A 15250-nucleotide genomic window follows, 5' to 3' on the forward strand; every position below is an offset into this window, starting at 1 on the left:
TCTAGAGAACAACTGTCGAGTTCTAAATGCTAATTTTCACTTGAATTCACTTCCTGGACCATTGTGCATTGTCGAAACACCGTTGCATTAAGTCACTTTTTGATGCGCATGTCGCTACAGGGCCATGATCCGAAGAATTTTTTTTGTGCCACAATTGAATACCTTTAATGTGGAGAAACTGTGGTTTCAATGAGATGGTGCAACATGCGACTTAACACCATCGGACGTAGGACTACGTCTTTCATAGCTGTACCGTGGTATAAGTTCAAAATTTCGAAAATGAGAGCGTTTTTAAATGTTAATTAATACATCTTTGCCACCTTGTATGATAGTCACTTCATTCGAAAGGCAAAATGTCCAAGAGCTATATAATTGTAAATTATTGACCAGTAAACTTGTTTAAATAGCTTCAAAATTGCTATGAAAAAAGGCTATTGAAATCACACAAATCTGTATTTGAAGTGGCGCCCGCTCGGATATCCATTTGGTTGTTCTTGCGATGTGAGCCGGGGAAGTATTATTTGTGCTATGTAATTCTGTGGAGGAATCCATTCCTTCTTTAAGCGTTAATAATTCGGCTCCGGATCAATGATATGGTATGATAACCATTTTAAACAAAAGATAACAAGTCCAAGAGTTATTTGCTTGTTGCTTAATAACTCGAAAAATTGTTTTAATAGCTTAAAATAGCTATGCTTCTAACCCCATTTATTTTCTGTCACCGGAATCGATTCCTCTTTTGAGCGTTAATAATTCTTTTCCGGTGCAATAGATAATCACTTTATTCGAAAAATAAAATGTCTAAGAGTTAAATGTTAGTTACTTATTGATTGCTAGGCCAACGGTTTTCCTACGTCCACCTTGCGGTTATATCACAGATATAACCCACATTTATATGTGTCATATTTAAAATTGAAGTTCTTAGCCTCCAGAAACACTATATTTTCTAGAATTGAATGAAACCAAATCAAACCTTCTAGAAAAATCTCAATCATCTTACTTGTTATTTTCTGTACGCTGTAAGTCCAAGAATTTTTATCAAAATACGTTGCATGGATGACTGAGACATTCCTAACTGCTTGGCCACCTTACGTTCAGATCCATGAGCAGGAAATATAGTTGGTGCAGATGGTGGAATTCCCGAGCGCAGTGTGCGTTATGGCAGAGTTTTCATAACTACATTTCGAATTGCGAATATAAAATATCTACCAAGGCAGTTTTGTAATTTATTAGTAAAAGGTATTACAATTGATATTTATTTTATCTGGTCATCTAGGGTTTCTATTATGGGCAAAAATCAGAAAAATTGTCTTTTTTTGAAATAACTAATCAAAATAAAGCAAGACCGATCAGAAAATGAATCGGATGCAATTTGATAAAGAAAATTTACTAAAGGAGGAAGTCAATAAAATTGAATATTCAAGCAGTGGAGATGAAGATTTTTGTTGCATAGCTCCTAACAAAAAAAGAGTCAGGGTTATTTCTGATTCTGAAACAGAAAGCGAAGATAAAGTTTTTCGTTACACAGAATAGAACTAGAATTATTTCTGATTCTGAAACCGAAAATGATTTAGACGCTATCGATACATCTTCTGATAAATAAATTTCAACCGAAAAAGCTGCTGATGGGACTTAATGGGAAACATTGACTGAAGGCAGAAAAGTAGGAACATCATCGACTTATACTATATTCAAAGACGTTTCTGGTTCGAATGCCTATACTAAAAGGCATATTTGGCAAGTAGCGCATCTTATTTGATAATTGACGAAGGTATGAAGGCGTATATAAAAGCAAGTAAGTTTGAATAATAAGGAATGGATGGTTACAGAATCACAATTGTGGGCCTTTGTAGTAATTTTATTTGCCAGAGGAGCAGAAACTTGAAGTTTTCATATTTGTGGCCTGCGAAGTGAAGTCCGGTTTTTCTCGGCCAGACATTGTCTAGAGATCAATTCATGACATTTCGTTTATTTGTTCACAAACTAAAGTTATTTAAGTGTCACTACCCGAGCATTTGTATAGAAAATGGAAAAAGAGGGATATCGTATTTTGATCAAACATTGTTTTTTGGTGGGATAACTCCTGAACAATCAATGCAGTGGTTTACGAAATGTTATTCCACTTTTGCTCATTCGAGAACAACAGTCTATCGGAGATTTAGTGAATTTTAAATGGGCCGTACAATCACAGCAGATGCAACTCGCTCTGGAAGGCCAAAAGAGGCTACAAATCCAGAAATCGTGAAACAAGTGCATTGACTCGTTTTGAACGATCGTAAAGTGAAGTTACGCGAGTTAGCTGAGGCCTTAGGCATTTCAAAAGAACGAATGGGATACATTTTGCACGACATTTTGAACATGAAAAATCTATCCGCGCGATGGGTGCAGCGTTTGCTAATCGTCGACCAAACACAGCGGCGCGTTGATGAAACAACAGCCGGTTTGACGTTGAAGCGTAATCGAGTGGATTTCTTTCGACGTTTTGTGACAATGGATGAAACGTGGATCCATTACCACACTCCTGAGTCCCACAGGCAGTCTGCAGAGTGGCTGACAAGCCACGAAAGTCGGCCGAAGCGGCCAAAAGACCAACGATCGGCCGGGAAGGCTTTAGCCTCCGTTCTTTGAGATGCGCATGGCATAATCTTCATCGATAACCTGCAGAAAGGAAAAACAATTACCGGAGAGTATTCTGCAGCGTTATTTGACAAACTGAACGACGAAATGAAGAAAAAACGGTCTCATATGGCGAAGAAAAATGTTCTGTACCATCAATTACGATTCCATTTGGTTGCTCACCCACCATATTCTCCAGACATGGGCCCCAGCGACTACTATATGTTCCAAACTGTTACGTGAACCAACTCGTTACAAGAATGACTAATATTTCAGTGAAAAGTATTATTGTTGAAACTTATATTGATAATTATTATTTACACTTGATGTTTACTGAATGGTATGTCTATTTATTGATAAGAAAATGATATCCAGTTTACTCGCTTGACCAACCACAATGTTTTTAGGGGTCGATGGTATCACATCATTCTGGAAAAGGGGTCTCTTGTCCAAAATAGTTTGAGAGTCCCTAACTCAGATGTTTCGTACTACAGAAAGAGAATCGAAATGTTGGAAACTCGCCATACCAAGTGTATTGTCCTCGAAGGAAACTATGTTGAGAAACGAATACAACTTCGCTCAAAACGCGATTGTTTTCATTAAAAATTCCGGGACTCTCCAGTTCATGTAGTATTTTCAACAAACCAAAACGATTTTCATAGACGCAAAACATATTAATTCACACTCAGTTGATTCATCACGAGTTGAAATAGTGAGCAGATAGTTACAAATACTATTAAAACAAGTGAGAAAAATCAGTTTCATGAAAAAGCACCATGGAATAGAACTTTTTAGCTCGACTAGACAACCAATGTTGCGGCTCAGTTTCCTCGGAAACGACTGAACCGAATTGAATGCAACAAGTTTCATTTGGCGGGAACATGTTTAGGGGCCATAGATACCAGAAACTAAAACAACATAAAACCCGTCATTTGGAGTATCAAACTTCATGATTTTTCAAAAATTGCTTATTCGTAATTAATTCAAACCTATATGCCCTTATTGACGTAAACTGGATATGTTCCGGATCAGGTTTCCGAGGGAAGTGACTACTTCATGACCAGAACCAAATCCGATCATTGGAATCTCGAATTTGATGGTTTGTCAAAATTAGCTCATTGGTGACCATTTTAAGGGTTTTGGTCATATTAGAATAACTCGTCAGTCTCCGGATGACCTACAGCTCAAACTTTAGATCGAGACATGAGGCACAACTACAATTGGAAGTGCATCAGCAATTTTGGACTTCCCAAGAAGTCATAAAACGTAACGACATCCGGATCACTAGATCAAGTAACGCTAAACCTCCGATTAACAACAACCCCTGGCTGGGTAACAATGTTTGTAAGTGATAAGGTTGAGGAGTGAGTTAGGATAACACGGGGTGAGTTGGACATACGGGGTGATTTGGGCCACCCCTTTATCTCAAAAAGTACGGCTAAACTTGGATTTTTTATAATGTAATTTTCTTTTATTATTGAACCGTATGTAACTAACGTAAAAAAACTTTGGTAAACTTCGACAGGTGGAAGGAAACGGTAGCATGAACACAGCAAGCACATTGATTGCCAAAAAATGTGAGTTTTCCGATCGTGATTTTAAAGTTTTTCCCGCTGATTAAAGAAACTTTTCGTGTATTGTGCAGTAAATTTCTGTTCGCCTACAGAAGAGGAACAATTTGATGCTGCGAAACTGTAAGTTTGATAAAAGTATATGAAATTAATTGCATTTTAATTTTTGCATGTTGTGACATGGACACGTTTCTGGGGGGAGAATTGGTCCTACAGGTTTGAGGCTTTTCTTTGATCTAATTGATTCCAGATGTCACGAAATCACAAAAAGAGGGTGGGCAGACAATGTTGGAAAAAGGAGGAGCTTGAAAGAGCAACTCATGCCATCAAGAACGGATTTTCTTTGACCAACAACGAAAGTGTTGGTAATGTGAAATGCTCGAACAACAGTGAAAAGATTCATGCAGAATTCGAGATGGTGTCAATCCAATTTTTCTGGTCTGGAATTTGGCCAAGACACCTGTTATCGATCCCAAAACACTGTTACTGATTGTTACATTGTCCCAAAATACTTTACATAAACATAAGTATGTTTTTTTCGATGGAACACACACTGGTCCAAATCACTCCACAGACGGTCCAAATCGCCCCGCATCAAATTTTAATGTCCAAAAGTCATCTCTTTTATTTTATGATATATTTGGCAGTTTGAAGCTTGATATAATGATTAAACATTATTGATTGAGAGAAAACAAGTGTAGCTCAGTATACTATACAATGTGAAATTTTTGATTTAGACCGTGTTGGTTTGGAAATAAAGGGTGTGTTACATCAAATTGCATCACGGAAAAAACGCTGTAGAAATTTAATTTTTAGGAATTATATCTTCAGCTTTCGCTTATAATCAGATAAGAGTGTATAGATCACGTTGGCCATGCTTCACTGTCAATTTTTCGTAAATTTGGAAAAATGTCGTCGAACGAAAAAGAGCGTCGTGAACCCGGAGTTGTCACATCGGGACATCGGTAAGATGCTGGGAATCGTCCAATCCACGGTCAGCAGAGTACTAAAACGATACTTCGAGAACCTAACCATCGACCGGAAGGTGAAGAACGGCAAAAATGGATGTTCCGTCAGTGAAAAAGATCACAAGCGCGTAGTTAAGCAGTTTAGACGTGATCCGAGAAGTTCGGTCCGGGATGTCGCCAATAAGCTGAATTTGTCAAGTTCATTCGTCCAGCGGACCAAGCAGCGGGAGGGCCTGCGTACATACAAGGTTCAGAAGGCTCCTAACCGCGACGAAAGGCAAAACATGGTGGGGAAGACGCGAGCCCGGAAGCTGTACACCGAAATGCTGACGAAGCCGCATTGCCTGGTAATGGACGACGAAACCTACGTCAAAGCGGACTTTCGTCAGCTGCCGGGCCTGTTGTTCTTCTCCGCAGAGGACAAATTCAGCGTTCCGGAGGAGATTCGCAAGCAGAAACTATCCAAGTTTGCCAAAAAGTACATGGTGTGGCAAGCGATCTGCTCTTGCGGAAAGCGGAGCACCCCCTTCGTGATGACCGGCACGGTAAACGGGCAGGTTTACCTTGAGGAGTGCCTACAGAAGCGCTTACTACCACTATTGAAGCAGCACGAGGGCCCGACCATCTTCTGGCCGGATCTCGCTTCGTGCCACTATTCAAAGAACGTGTTGGAGTGGTACGAAGCCAACGGGGTCACCTTCGTGCCAAAGGAAATGAACCCGCCCAACGCGCCGGAGCTTCGCCCAAAAGAGAAATATTGGGCGATTATGAAGCAGGCCCTCCGGAAGAACCCAAAAGTTGTCAAATCGGAGGCGGACTTCAAGAGAAAATGGATTTCTGTTCAAAAAAAACCACAACCTGACGTTGTACAAAACCTTATGGACTAGGTAAAGAGGAAGGTGCGAGCATACGGGCTTGGGCTCGAAGTATGAATAAAAAGAAAATGCCAAAAGTTGTTTAATAGTTTTTATTTTACTGTCTAAAATTTTCAAAAGGATCGGTCTACTGGGCGAATTTCTACAGCGTTTTTTCCGTGATGCAATTTGATGTGATACACCCTTTATTAGGCGATTTGCTTAGGTGGTCCAAATTCCCCCCTTTTCCCCTACAACCAAAACTTCAGAGCTAAAATAAACAAATCGAATTATTACATTTTTTTGTGAAGAACTGTACTCCGATATTATGGTGAAGACATTTGAAGGCATTTTCTCGTACCATGTGAAGACATTTGAAAAAAAATCACATGGTATCCCTGCGGCGCCCAACCGGTTTCTTGCTTGAATTTGTTTTGATGACATTTGTACCGTTCGCCCTAAATTATATTGAAATAACCTCCAAGTATGCTGCATTACTCGATGTATTATTATGAGTTCTGATATTCATTGTTAGAGTTTATTATATTCAATGAAAATTTTACAGCAAAAAATATAAATATGACATATACAGTGATACAAACTCGTAATCGTACTCCACCGTGCAAATCTTTTTTCCCTTCTTTTGAAAGTCGAAAACAAAGTTTCAGAAGTTTCTATTTCTATGAAGTCATAGTGTCATATGATAGTTGAAAGGTTTGCTATCTGTTCTCAGAATAATGGTTTTTATTTCTCTAAGAATTTCGAATGTATGTGCGAATGTATGAAAATTGACTCAAACTCATAATCGTACTCTGGTTGAATTTTAACTCGATTCATAAGGCGTTGATCAATTCCAGGATTCCACCATTAGTATGGTATCCCTTGTTCATTGAAACTATCTTTAGCTGTCTTTAGCCGTTATCTACGAGTTTTTTGGTGTATTCGGAAGGAGTATTCATCCATTTTTTGATCAAGTGGTTTTGAAAATCATCATTAGAAATTTGATGGTTTCTAAATTTCCTACGCAGATAACTTCCATATTTTTTAACTGAGATTGATGCTGGGAGATTGGGGAGAAGTATCAATAACGTTTGAAAAATTATAATGTAACCATGTACGAACTATATGAGGCTCGTGCTTAGGGTCATCGTGTTGGTAAAAGTTGAATCCTCGATTCAATCTCTTTCTGTTCACACTTTGCTACATGTTTTTCTGTAGGATGTTCAATGAAACATTCTGACCCAATGCCCAAACTGCGCTACATTAAAAAATAAACTACGTAAGACGATTATGTTGCTTTCATTTGAAAGATGAGAAAATTTAGTACAGGATATAGTAGTGGAACATCTAAATTAGTGGATTTTAATAACATTTTGGAAGTAAAAATTTTTAAAGTTACAGGGAAACTTCGATATAACGTACCCTCGTTATAACGTACCCTCGATATAACGTACACATTTTCAAAGTCCAAAGAAATAATTTTTTGAATATTGTTTTTCTGAAAGAACAATAAATTGTCTGTATTTTGATACTAAAGCTTGATTTGTACCTTTGACCAATCCCGAAGTACAACTTTTTTTCGTGATTCCGGATTCAAAATTCAAATCAAATTTTAATCAACAGTACAAAGGGAAACATCATGAGAAAGATTGGCATCGTCTTCTAGTTGAATTTATTCATTAACCTTACTTAAACAGCAACACAATAAAGTAATATAAGCTACGTTTCTGAGTTCTTTATTATGCTTCGATATAACGTACAATTCGACGCAACGTACAATTTTGAAAGTAATATGTACGCTATATCGAAGTTACCCTGTAGAAGGAATGGATTCCTCCTCGGAAATACACCTTCCCTATTATTGGAAATGACGATAGATTGCGGCATTCGTACACAAATAATTTTATAGCACTACTTCCATCAACATGATTTCTTTAATATGGTGAAATATTAACTACACCATATCAAATATTTCGTGTTATTCACTGTCAAATCCATAGCCAATGGCACCCATCGGAATCGAATTATCATCGATATCTTGATCTTCGTCAAATGCTTCTGTCAGTTCTCCTGCACAAACGAAATGGAATTGGAAGAGAACAGCAAAATGCATAGAACAAATGTTCGTAGAAACGATTGATTGTCCACATAAATAGACGCAAGCGTTTTTCAAATGAAAAACAATATGTTGTAATCCGCAAAATCTCCTAGGCCCTCTTTTATCCGATAATATCCCTCAACTGGACAGGTTAGGTTATTGGAAATTTGCTTGGTTCTGCTTGTAGGCCAAAAAACAACAAAAATTCGTTTTCCCAACACTAATGGTGTTGGTGATTACGTCTCCTATGCAAACATGGGCGGTGCTGGACACGACTGAATCAAAACTGAGACGTCCAGCAGATGCCATTAGTGAAAAACATAGAATATCTGTTTATCAATAACCAGAAAATGATCAAGTTTCTGAATTAGATGGGCGGTGCTGGACACGACTGAATCAAAACTGAGACGCCCAGCAGATGCCATTAGTGAAAAACATAGACTATCTGTTTATCAATAACCAGAAAATGATCAAGTTTCTGAATTAGATTACCGATCTGAATCATATTTCGGACAACATCATATTTCGAGCCAACCGCGAGTAATCGATTACATATTACTAACATAGATAATAAGAAAAATTGTCAAAGTATTGAACTCCCGGCCCCGTGAGGCTAACGCCATATGAGCCTTGATAAAAATATATATTTTGGAAAAAAAAATCATATTTCGGACACTTTGTTCTAATATCTTGGAATGCTTCATGCACTGATGATATAACTATAAAATTAATATCACAATTGCTTCTTTAGAGTAATCCCTCGGTTTCACTATCATTTCATATGAAAACTTCATTTGAATTATAACATAATCGGCAAAAATTTTAAAACACTACTCAATATCGTTTGTGTTTGACGTTTGCTTTGCGTGAGCACGTAGAATTTACCCCTTCATCAATATTTAAATTTCTCCCGTGTTTTATCAGTTCTCATCATCGTTAACAGTTTGCTGTGATTGCTTGGTAAGTGTTTCGCAGTTGACTATAAAATATAATCAAGTGTAATGTAATTTTCGTTCAAAAAATTTCAAAATAAAGTGTCCAAAATTTGAATTCAATCTGTCCGAAATTAGATTTAGTGTCCGAAGTTTGATTTTTATCCGCTTCATTTGAAAAGCATTTTATTCGATGATTTTTTAATGTTTTCAATCAAATGAGTATCAAAGTAGAAAGCTTAAAAGCATGTTGAACTAATTTATTAAAAATATCAACCAAATAATGCCTGTGCATAAAGCTTAGACCTGTTTTCTGAATCATATGCCTTAAGCGTCCGAAATATGATTCAGAACGGTAACTCGCAGTGTCTTTTCAATTTACATTGAATTATCGTGAAGCAGAACAAACGCTACATATTGTTCGCATTACTTGGGAGTTTCGACAAATTATCAACAAATTCCACATTTAAAATAGGACGAGAAACACACTAATTCAAAATACATCCTCTCCTGAACACTGTGAACGAATCCACATTAAATAATTTTAAATTCCAATGAGTTACACCTCGCACGGAGAATGAGTTCCTGTACTTGGACATACAAAGCCTCATATCTAGCTGATTGTAAAGCTTACGGTTACCAGGTGTTTGCCAAAATGGGCAACAAGACGCTTCACTAAAGTTCACTAATTGATGTCCTTTAAGGCGATGTTGCAAGAGAGAAACAGTAAATTTATTTAAACGAAATACTAAGCACACACGAATTAGTACCAGTGAGTAGTGAGTAATAAGAAACGATGCAGAGCGTAATCACGATTCAGTTATTCCACACTGCAAAAACACATTTATCCCATTTTATCCCATGCATGTGGTTAATCTGGCTATTTCTTCGAAACGCCGAAAATTCTAATCTTAAAGCCACACTTCAGTATGGTCTCTCGCTTTGCATACACATTGAAGATTTTTTTTTATGTTTAGTATGGTTTGTTCATTAACAGAATTATACCTCCTACAAGTTCCAACAATGTGTCTCATTGTTTCAAATTAAACGCACGTATCGTGCCATTATACACATATGTGGGCACACTTATTTCGCCATGGGGTAATGGAAGAAATAAATAGCCTCCAGTTTCACAAAGTCAATTTCAGCCTGTTGCGTCCTTTTTAATCAATTTGGCGGAAATTGCGTCAGTTATACGTGATTGGAATCAGAAAGGATATTAACGATGGACAGGCACATTGTGAGTGTTTATTAAAAGTGCGGTGACAAACATCGACACACGCCAACAGCATGGTGCGCTGTGGGCAAACATATGTTTTCCTCGTCCGGTGGGTGTGGATATCCAAACTTTTTCAACACCAAGAGAAAAAAAAATGATAAACTCACCGTCCAACAGGTTCGGGTAGCGTTCGTCCGAGTCGTAGAAATAGCTGCTGGCACTGTGGGCACTGGCAACGAACGCGATCAGCAAACAAATTAACAGTCTTCCAATCGAATACTTATTCATCTTGGATCATTTATCGCCTTAGCGCCACTTTGAAAAAAAAAATAACAATCACTTCCTAACTGCTGCCCGGTTTCCGACCACCTCAACTTTATATGTTTCCACCAAATTAAACCAATTGGCCAAAATAAAACCTTACTCTTTCCACAACACCGGAAAAGCGCACAATTTGCTTCCGTTCGCGTTTTCTCTGCTAAATTACTGTCTAATAGGGATGCTCCATAGACACACGAATCCACGCCTTTTAACCTTTCCACTCGAGTGAGAGACACAGCGCGATACGAAAGTCTCACACCCCAAGAATGAGAAGTAACACAGGACCAACGGCGGAAGTGCTTTCGTACCAGCAGCAAAAAGTCACTCAGCTGCTGCTCTCTTTGGGGCTCCGCGAGCAACAGTAACCGATAGTGAAGTGATGAACTGATAGCAGCCACCCGGTATTTTTATATGTTCTCCACCGCCGGCAGCATTTCCGTGTTCGGTTGTGATATCGGTGCCGTCGCGACGCCCGAATCGGGACTGGTCGGGTTTGGTACCACGAGAATGCCATCCACAAGAAATTGTTCGCGCGGCAAATCTGACCGAAGTGTTTCGCTCTTATCTCGCCATCGTCGTCAGCGTCGTCGTCGTCGTCGTCGTCCTTTTTTTCGCTGCAGTCCAGAGGGAAACGATTACGATAACGGCGACAGTAAAGACAGTAAAGTCTCCAGACTATGTACCGAAGGGTAATTGTGGCTACGAAAATGGTTTAAAAGGATGGTTGCCTCGCCACATGTACATGTTTACTAGCTGGTGGACATTATCTACGCAAACAAATGGTTAAGTGGAATGAATGGATACCATTCTGCTTTGGCTTAGGATCTTGGAAATCGTGCGTATGTTTTAGTTTAACACCGCCAGGATCACATGTAACCCACATGTAGAATTCTTGTTTCAAGTTGCATAGCAATTATTGTCACAATATTGGGATAAAGTTCATACTTTCAACATCATACAACTAAACACAATCTTCCAAGGGGCTGTCCACATACGACGTGGACAGAAAAAGCACGATTTTAGACTCCCCCATCCCCCTCCGTGGACAAGCGTGGACATCTATAGATCTTCACGTCAATCCTTTGACGAATAAAGAGTCGAAATTTTTCAGCAATTTCGGAACGCCTGTAGCTTCGATATAAATGATGACATGAAGATAAAATATAAGGTACACCGGGGCAAGTTGAAATTCAGGGTAAGTTAAAACGGAACTCATAACTTTTACTAGGAATGATGGATTGACGTAATAAAAATATATGTAGTAAACATTATCTTTCAACTCACCTTATGACAGTGATTTTGAAAACTAAACTGAAAAATCTTTTACCGTATAGCTCTGAGCATTTAAACTCACCCCATGTTTTTTGCAACCCTAGGCTAAGTTGAAACTAGGGAAAATCGACTATTTTTCAAACATTGCTGCAGATGTCAGACGTTATTTGTCGGTAATTTATGTATGAATGGATGGTGATAAATTAAAAAATAAGATTCATTTATATTTCGTTCTTCAGTATGTTCTACATAATTTATGAATACACAGACATGATACAAGTAAAATTTGTTAGTTTTTCAACAAGGGATCGTTCAAATTTTACGTAACGCATTTTTTTACTAGTTCATACTCTCTCTTCTCTACATAACATGTATCGAATCATCATTTGCATAAAAATGTTTAGATTTTGTTGGATTTATTTATGAACAAGTTTCCACAACCCATTTTTGAGTTCGTTACATAATATTTGAATGTTTGAATGATGGATCCCATAAACCTCATTAGTGGCCGTTCCGAGTGACTCTACTTTGACATGAAAGCGTCTAAAATAGTATTCTTGATGTTATTGTTTCGTATATTATTTCCTCGTGTCCATTTGGTGTGTAAAGGGTGTGAAATGCCGAAATGCTGACGAAGCCGCATTGCCTGGTAATGGACGGAAATGAACCCGCCCAACGCGCCGGAGCTTCGCCCAATAGAGAAATATTGGGCGATTATGAAGCAGGCCCTCCGGAAGAACCCAAATGTTGTCAAATCGGAGGCGGACTTCAAGAGAAAATGGATTTCTGTTCAAAAAAAACTACAACCTGACGTTGTACAGAACCTTATGGACGGGGTAAAGAGGAAGGTGCGAGCATACGGGCTTGGGCTCGAAGTATGAATAAAAGGAAAATGCCAAAAGTTATTTAATAGTTTTTATTTTACTGTCTAAAATTTTCAAAAGGATCGGTCTACTGGGCGAATTTCTACAGCGTTTTTTCCGTGATGCAATTTGAGGTGACACACCCTTTATTAGACTACTCCCCCACATCCCACGTGTACCAAAAAAAAATTATTTTTTTTAATGTTTATATGTAATTATTTCAATTTAGTGATTCATAAATCAGTTGTAGATAGTTCGAAAAACAAAACCGCACATTAAACTCCTGAGAATTCCGCGTTTCAACTAACCCCGCTCTACGGACAAGTTGAAACAAATCATATGAAAACTAAACATTCTAAAAATTGATATTTTCCGAGACATCCAGTGTGAATCAATATGTTTTATCGAGAGTCATCTGTTATACCTCAGAGTCATACCTTGTAAATGCTGCAAACAGACTTCAATTGAGTGATTTAATTGGTTTTTAAGATAATTTTCAAGTTGAACATCGAAAAAATCGTTTCAACTTGCCCCGGTGTACCTTACAGCATATTCAAGCAACAAATTTCTAATTTCGGGATATCGTACGTATTTTTAGTTTGATGTGTATATGCGTTGTTGACAAAAGACATTGCTAGAAAAGATATAGCGTTTTTGGTTTGTTTTCAAAGTTTCTATAGATTTTAAAAATATATTTTCAATAACAATCCAATCAACCTGCTTATTTCGCTTCCATTTCATTCATAGAAAGTTTCAGTAGAACTATTTTCTACAGTGGTGTTCTCTATCGAATGAAAAATTATTCTTTAATTTTGAATCAAGAATATTTCATGAAATAATGAACGCACAGCAAATCGATGGTCAAAACTGCCCACTGCAAACTTGAAAATACAGGTCGGACTCGATTATATGTGATTCGATTATATACAATTTTGGACTCGATTATATACATTTTGGATTTTTTTTTTCATATTTCAAAAATGGCTTATTTCAAGAAGAAATGTACCTTTTCAACGTTGTGGGGTGAAAATCGTGATTTTTGATGATTTTGCTTGAATTTTCACCAGAAATTTTATATATCGATATTGCAGCCAAATTAAGAAAGATAGAAGTTGGGCGTCGAAGAACAAATTGTAGAGCGTTTAAGAAATTCACAATACAATCTAGTTTAATATAAATTCTTAGGATAAAATTAATAATAACACATTAAAAATTATTAACTTTTAAGTTTTTCACTTCGAAAATGTTATTAGAATCCACTAATTTAGTTGTTCCACTACTATATCCTGCATAAAATTTTCTCATATTTCAAATGAAAGCATCAGAATCGTCTTCCGTAGCGTACTTTTTAATGTAGAGCCAGTTTGAGGCAACAGAGTCCGAAACAAAAAAAAAGCTCTATAACATTGTCATTGGTGAAATTCGAACATATGCGTAGTAGGATTTTTTTCATCAAATATGATCGTTTATCACCTCCTGAGAGAATCTGAATAAGTTTATTTTTATCATGTGAGAAAGGTGTTTTCTGTCTTTAAGGGAATGAATCAAAAATCAAATTCCTCTTTTATCTTCAAAAAACGAAAAATACATGCGAAAAAAAAACAAATAAAAACATTTTTTTTGACGCAGAGCTACATCTTTCAGGAAGGGTATCAAACAGAAAACAGGTCACGTTTTTATGAAATAAAGTTAACGTTAATAACTATTCTCACTGTGAACGAATTCTCATGATTCGTATACCAGTCGAATCGGAAATTCTCTAGGATTTGTTTGATATGCTATTCATTACAATTCGCTAATCTCTAAATGGTTTAAATTCATGAAAACTGGAAGAATTTTCTTTTTTCCATACACTTGTTCTGCCGATTTGTGTGCTAACCCTACCCGTGCTTATAACTAGTACATTTCTTAACAGATTGGAAAGATGTTTGTATCAATTGATAGGAAATATTTCTACGCGTCTATTACAATTTATAAAATGTTATTTTTCATGAGATGAACAATTGAATAAATATAAAATATCAAACGTTATCTGAACACTCTAACTGCCAAGTTTTGATCGGCCCGATTAACGGTTTCCTCAACACAGACTTCAAAATCGATGTGCCTGTGAAATCCGCTTTGCAAATATACATGCAAGTCGGGGGTATTTTAGTTCTCACTGAGCTGTGTTTCCCTAACACGGACTTCAAAACCAATGTGCCTGGGAGAATCCGCTTTGCAAATACATGCATATCGGGGGTATTTTTTGGTGTTGAGTACTTTTGTACTCGCTTGTCGTTGTGCAGACCGGAATATGTTTTCCTAAAACGTACTTTTAAACTCAGAAGCCTGGGAAGATCGTCATTTCAGATACTAGAGTTGAATGACCTTTCGCGGTTCGAGAACTATGCGATAATTTCAGAGGGAAATGTAGAACACAATGATCGTTTGACAATTCTTCCGTTCACATATTTTGGTAGTCCTAGGCATCATATCAAACGTAAAAGAACGTTCATCATATTTATTTGTAACGAAGAACATAACCTATTTCAAC

The 15250-nt window shown here is 37.3% G+C and overlaps 1 protein-coding gene across 1 annotated transcript in view; it reads right to left on the reverse strand.

Annotated features, from left to right (window-relative positions):
* The window catches only part of LOC129779036 (U8-agatoxin-Ao1a-like), an 81589-nt gene extending 70620 nt beyond the window's left edge, over positions 1 to 10969 (reverse strand). The window contains exon 1 of the mRNA XM_055786280.1: positions 10426 to 10969. Within this exon, the coding sequence (XP_055642255.1) occupies positions 10426 to 10546 (121 nt within the window). The 5' untranslated portion in view covers positions 10547 to 10969. The remainder of the gene's footprint in view (positions 1 to 10425) is intronic.
* Positions 10970 to 15250: the final 4281 nt, after the last annotated feature.

Source organism: Toxorhynchites rutilus, chromosome 3, assembly GCF_029784135.1.
Source record: "Toxorhynchites rutilus septentrionalis strain SRP chromosome 3, ASM2978413v1, whole genome shotgun sequence".
In the NCBI taxonomy this organism is placed as follows: Eukaryota; Metazoa; Arthropoda; class Insecta; order Diptera; family Culicidae; genus Toxorhynchites; species Toxorhynchites rutilus.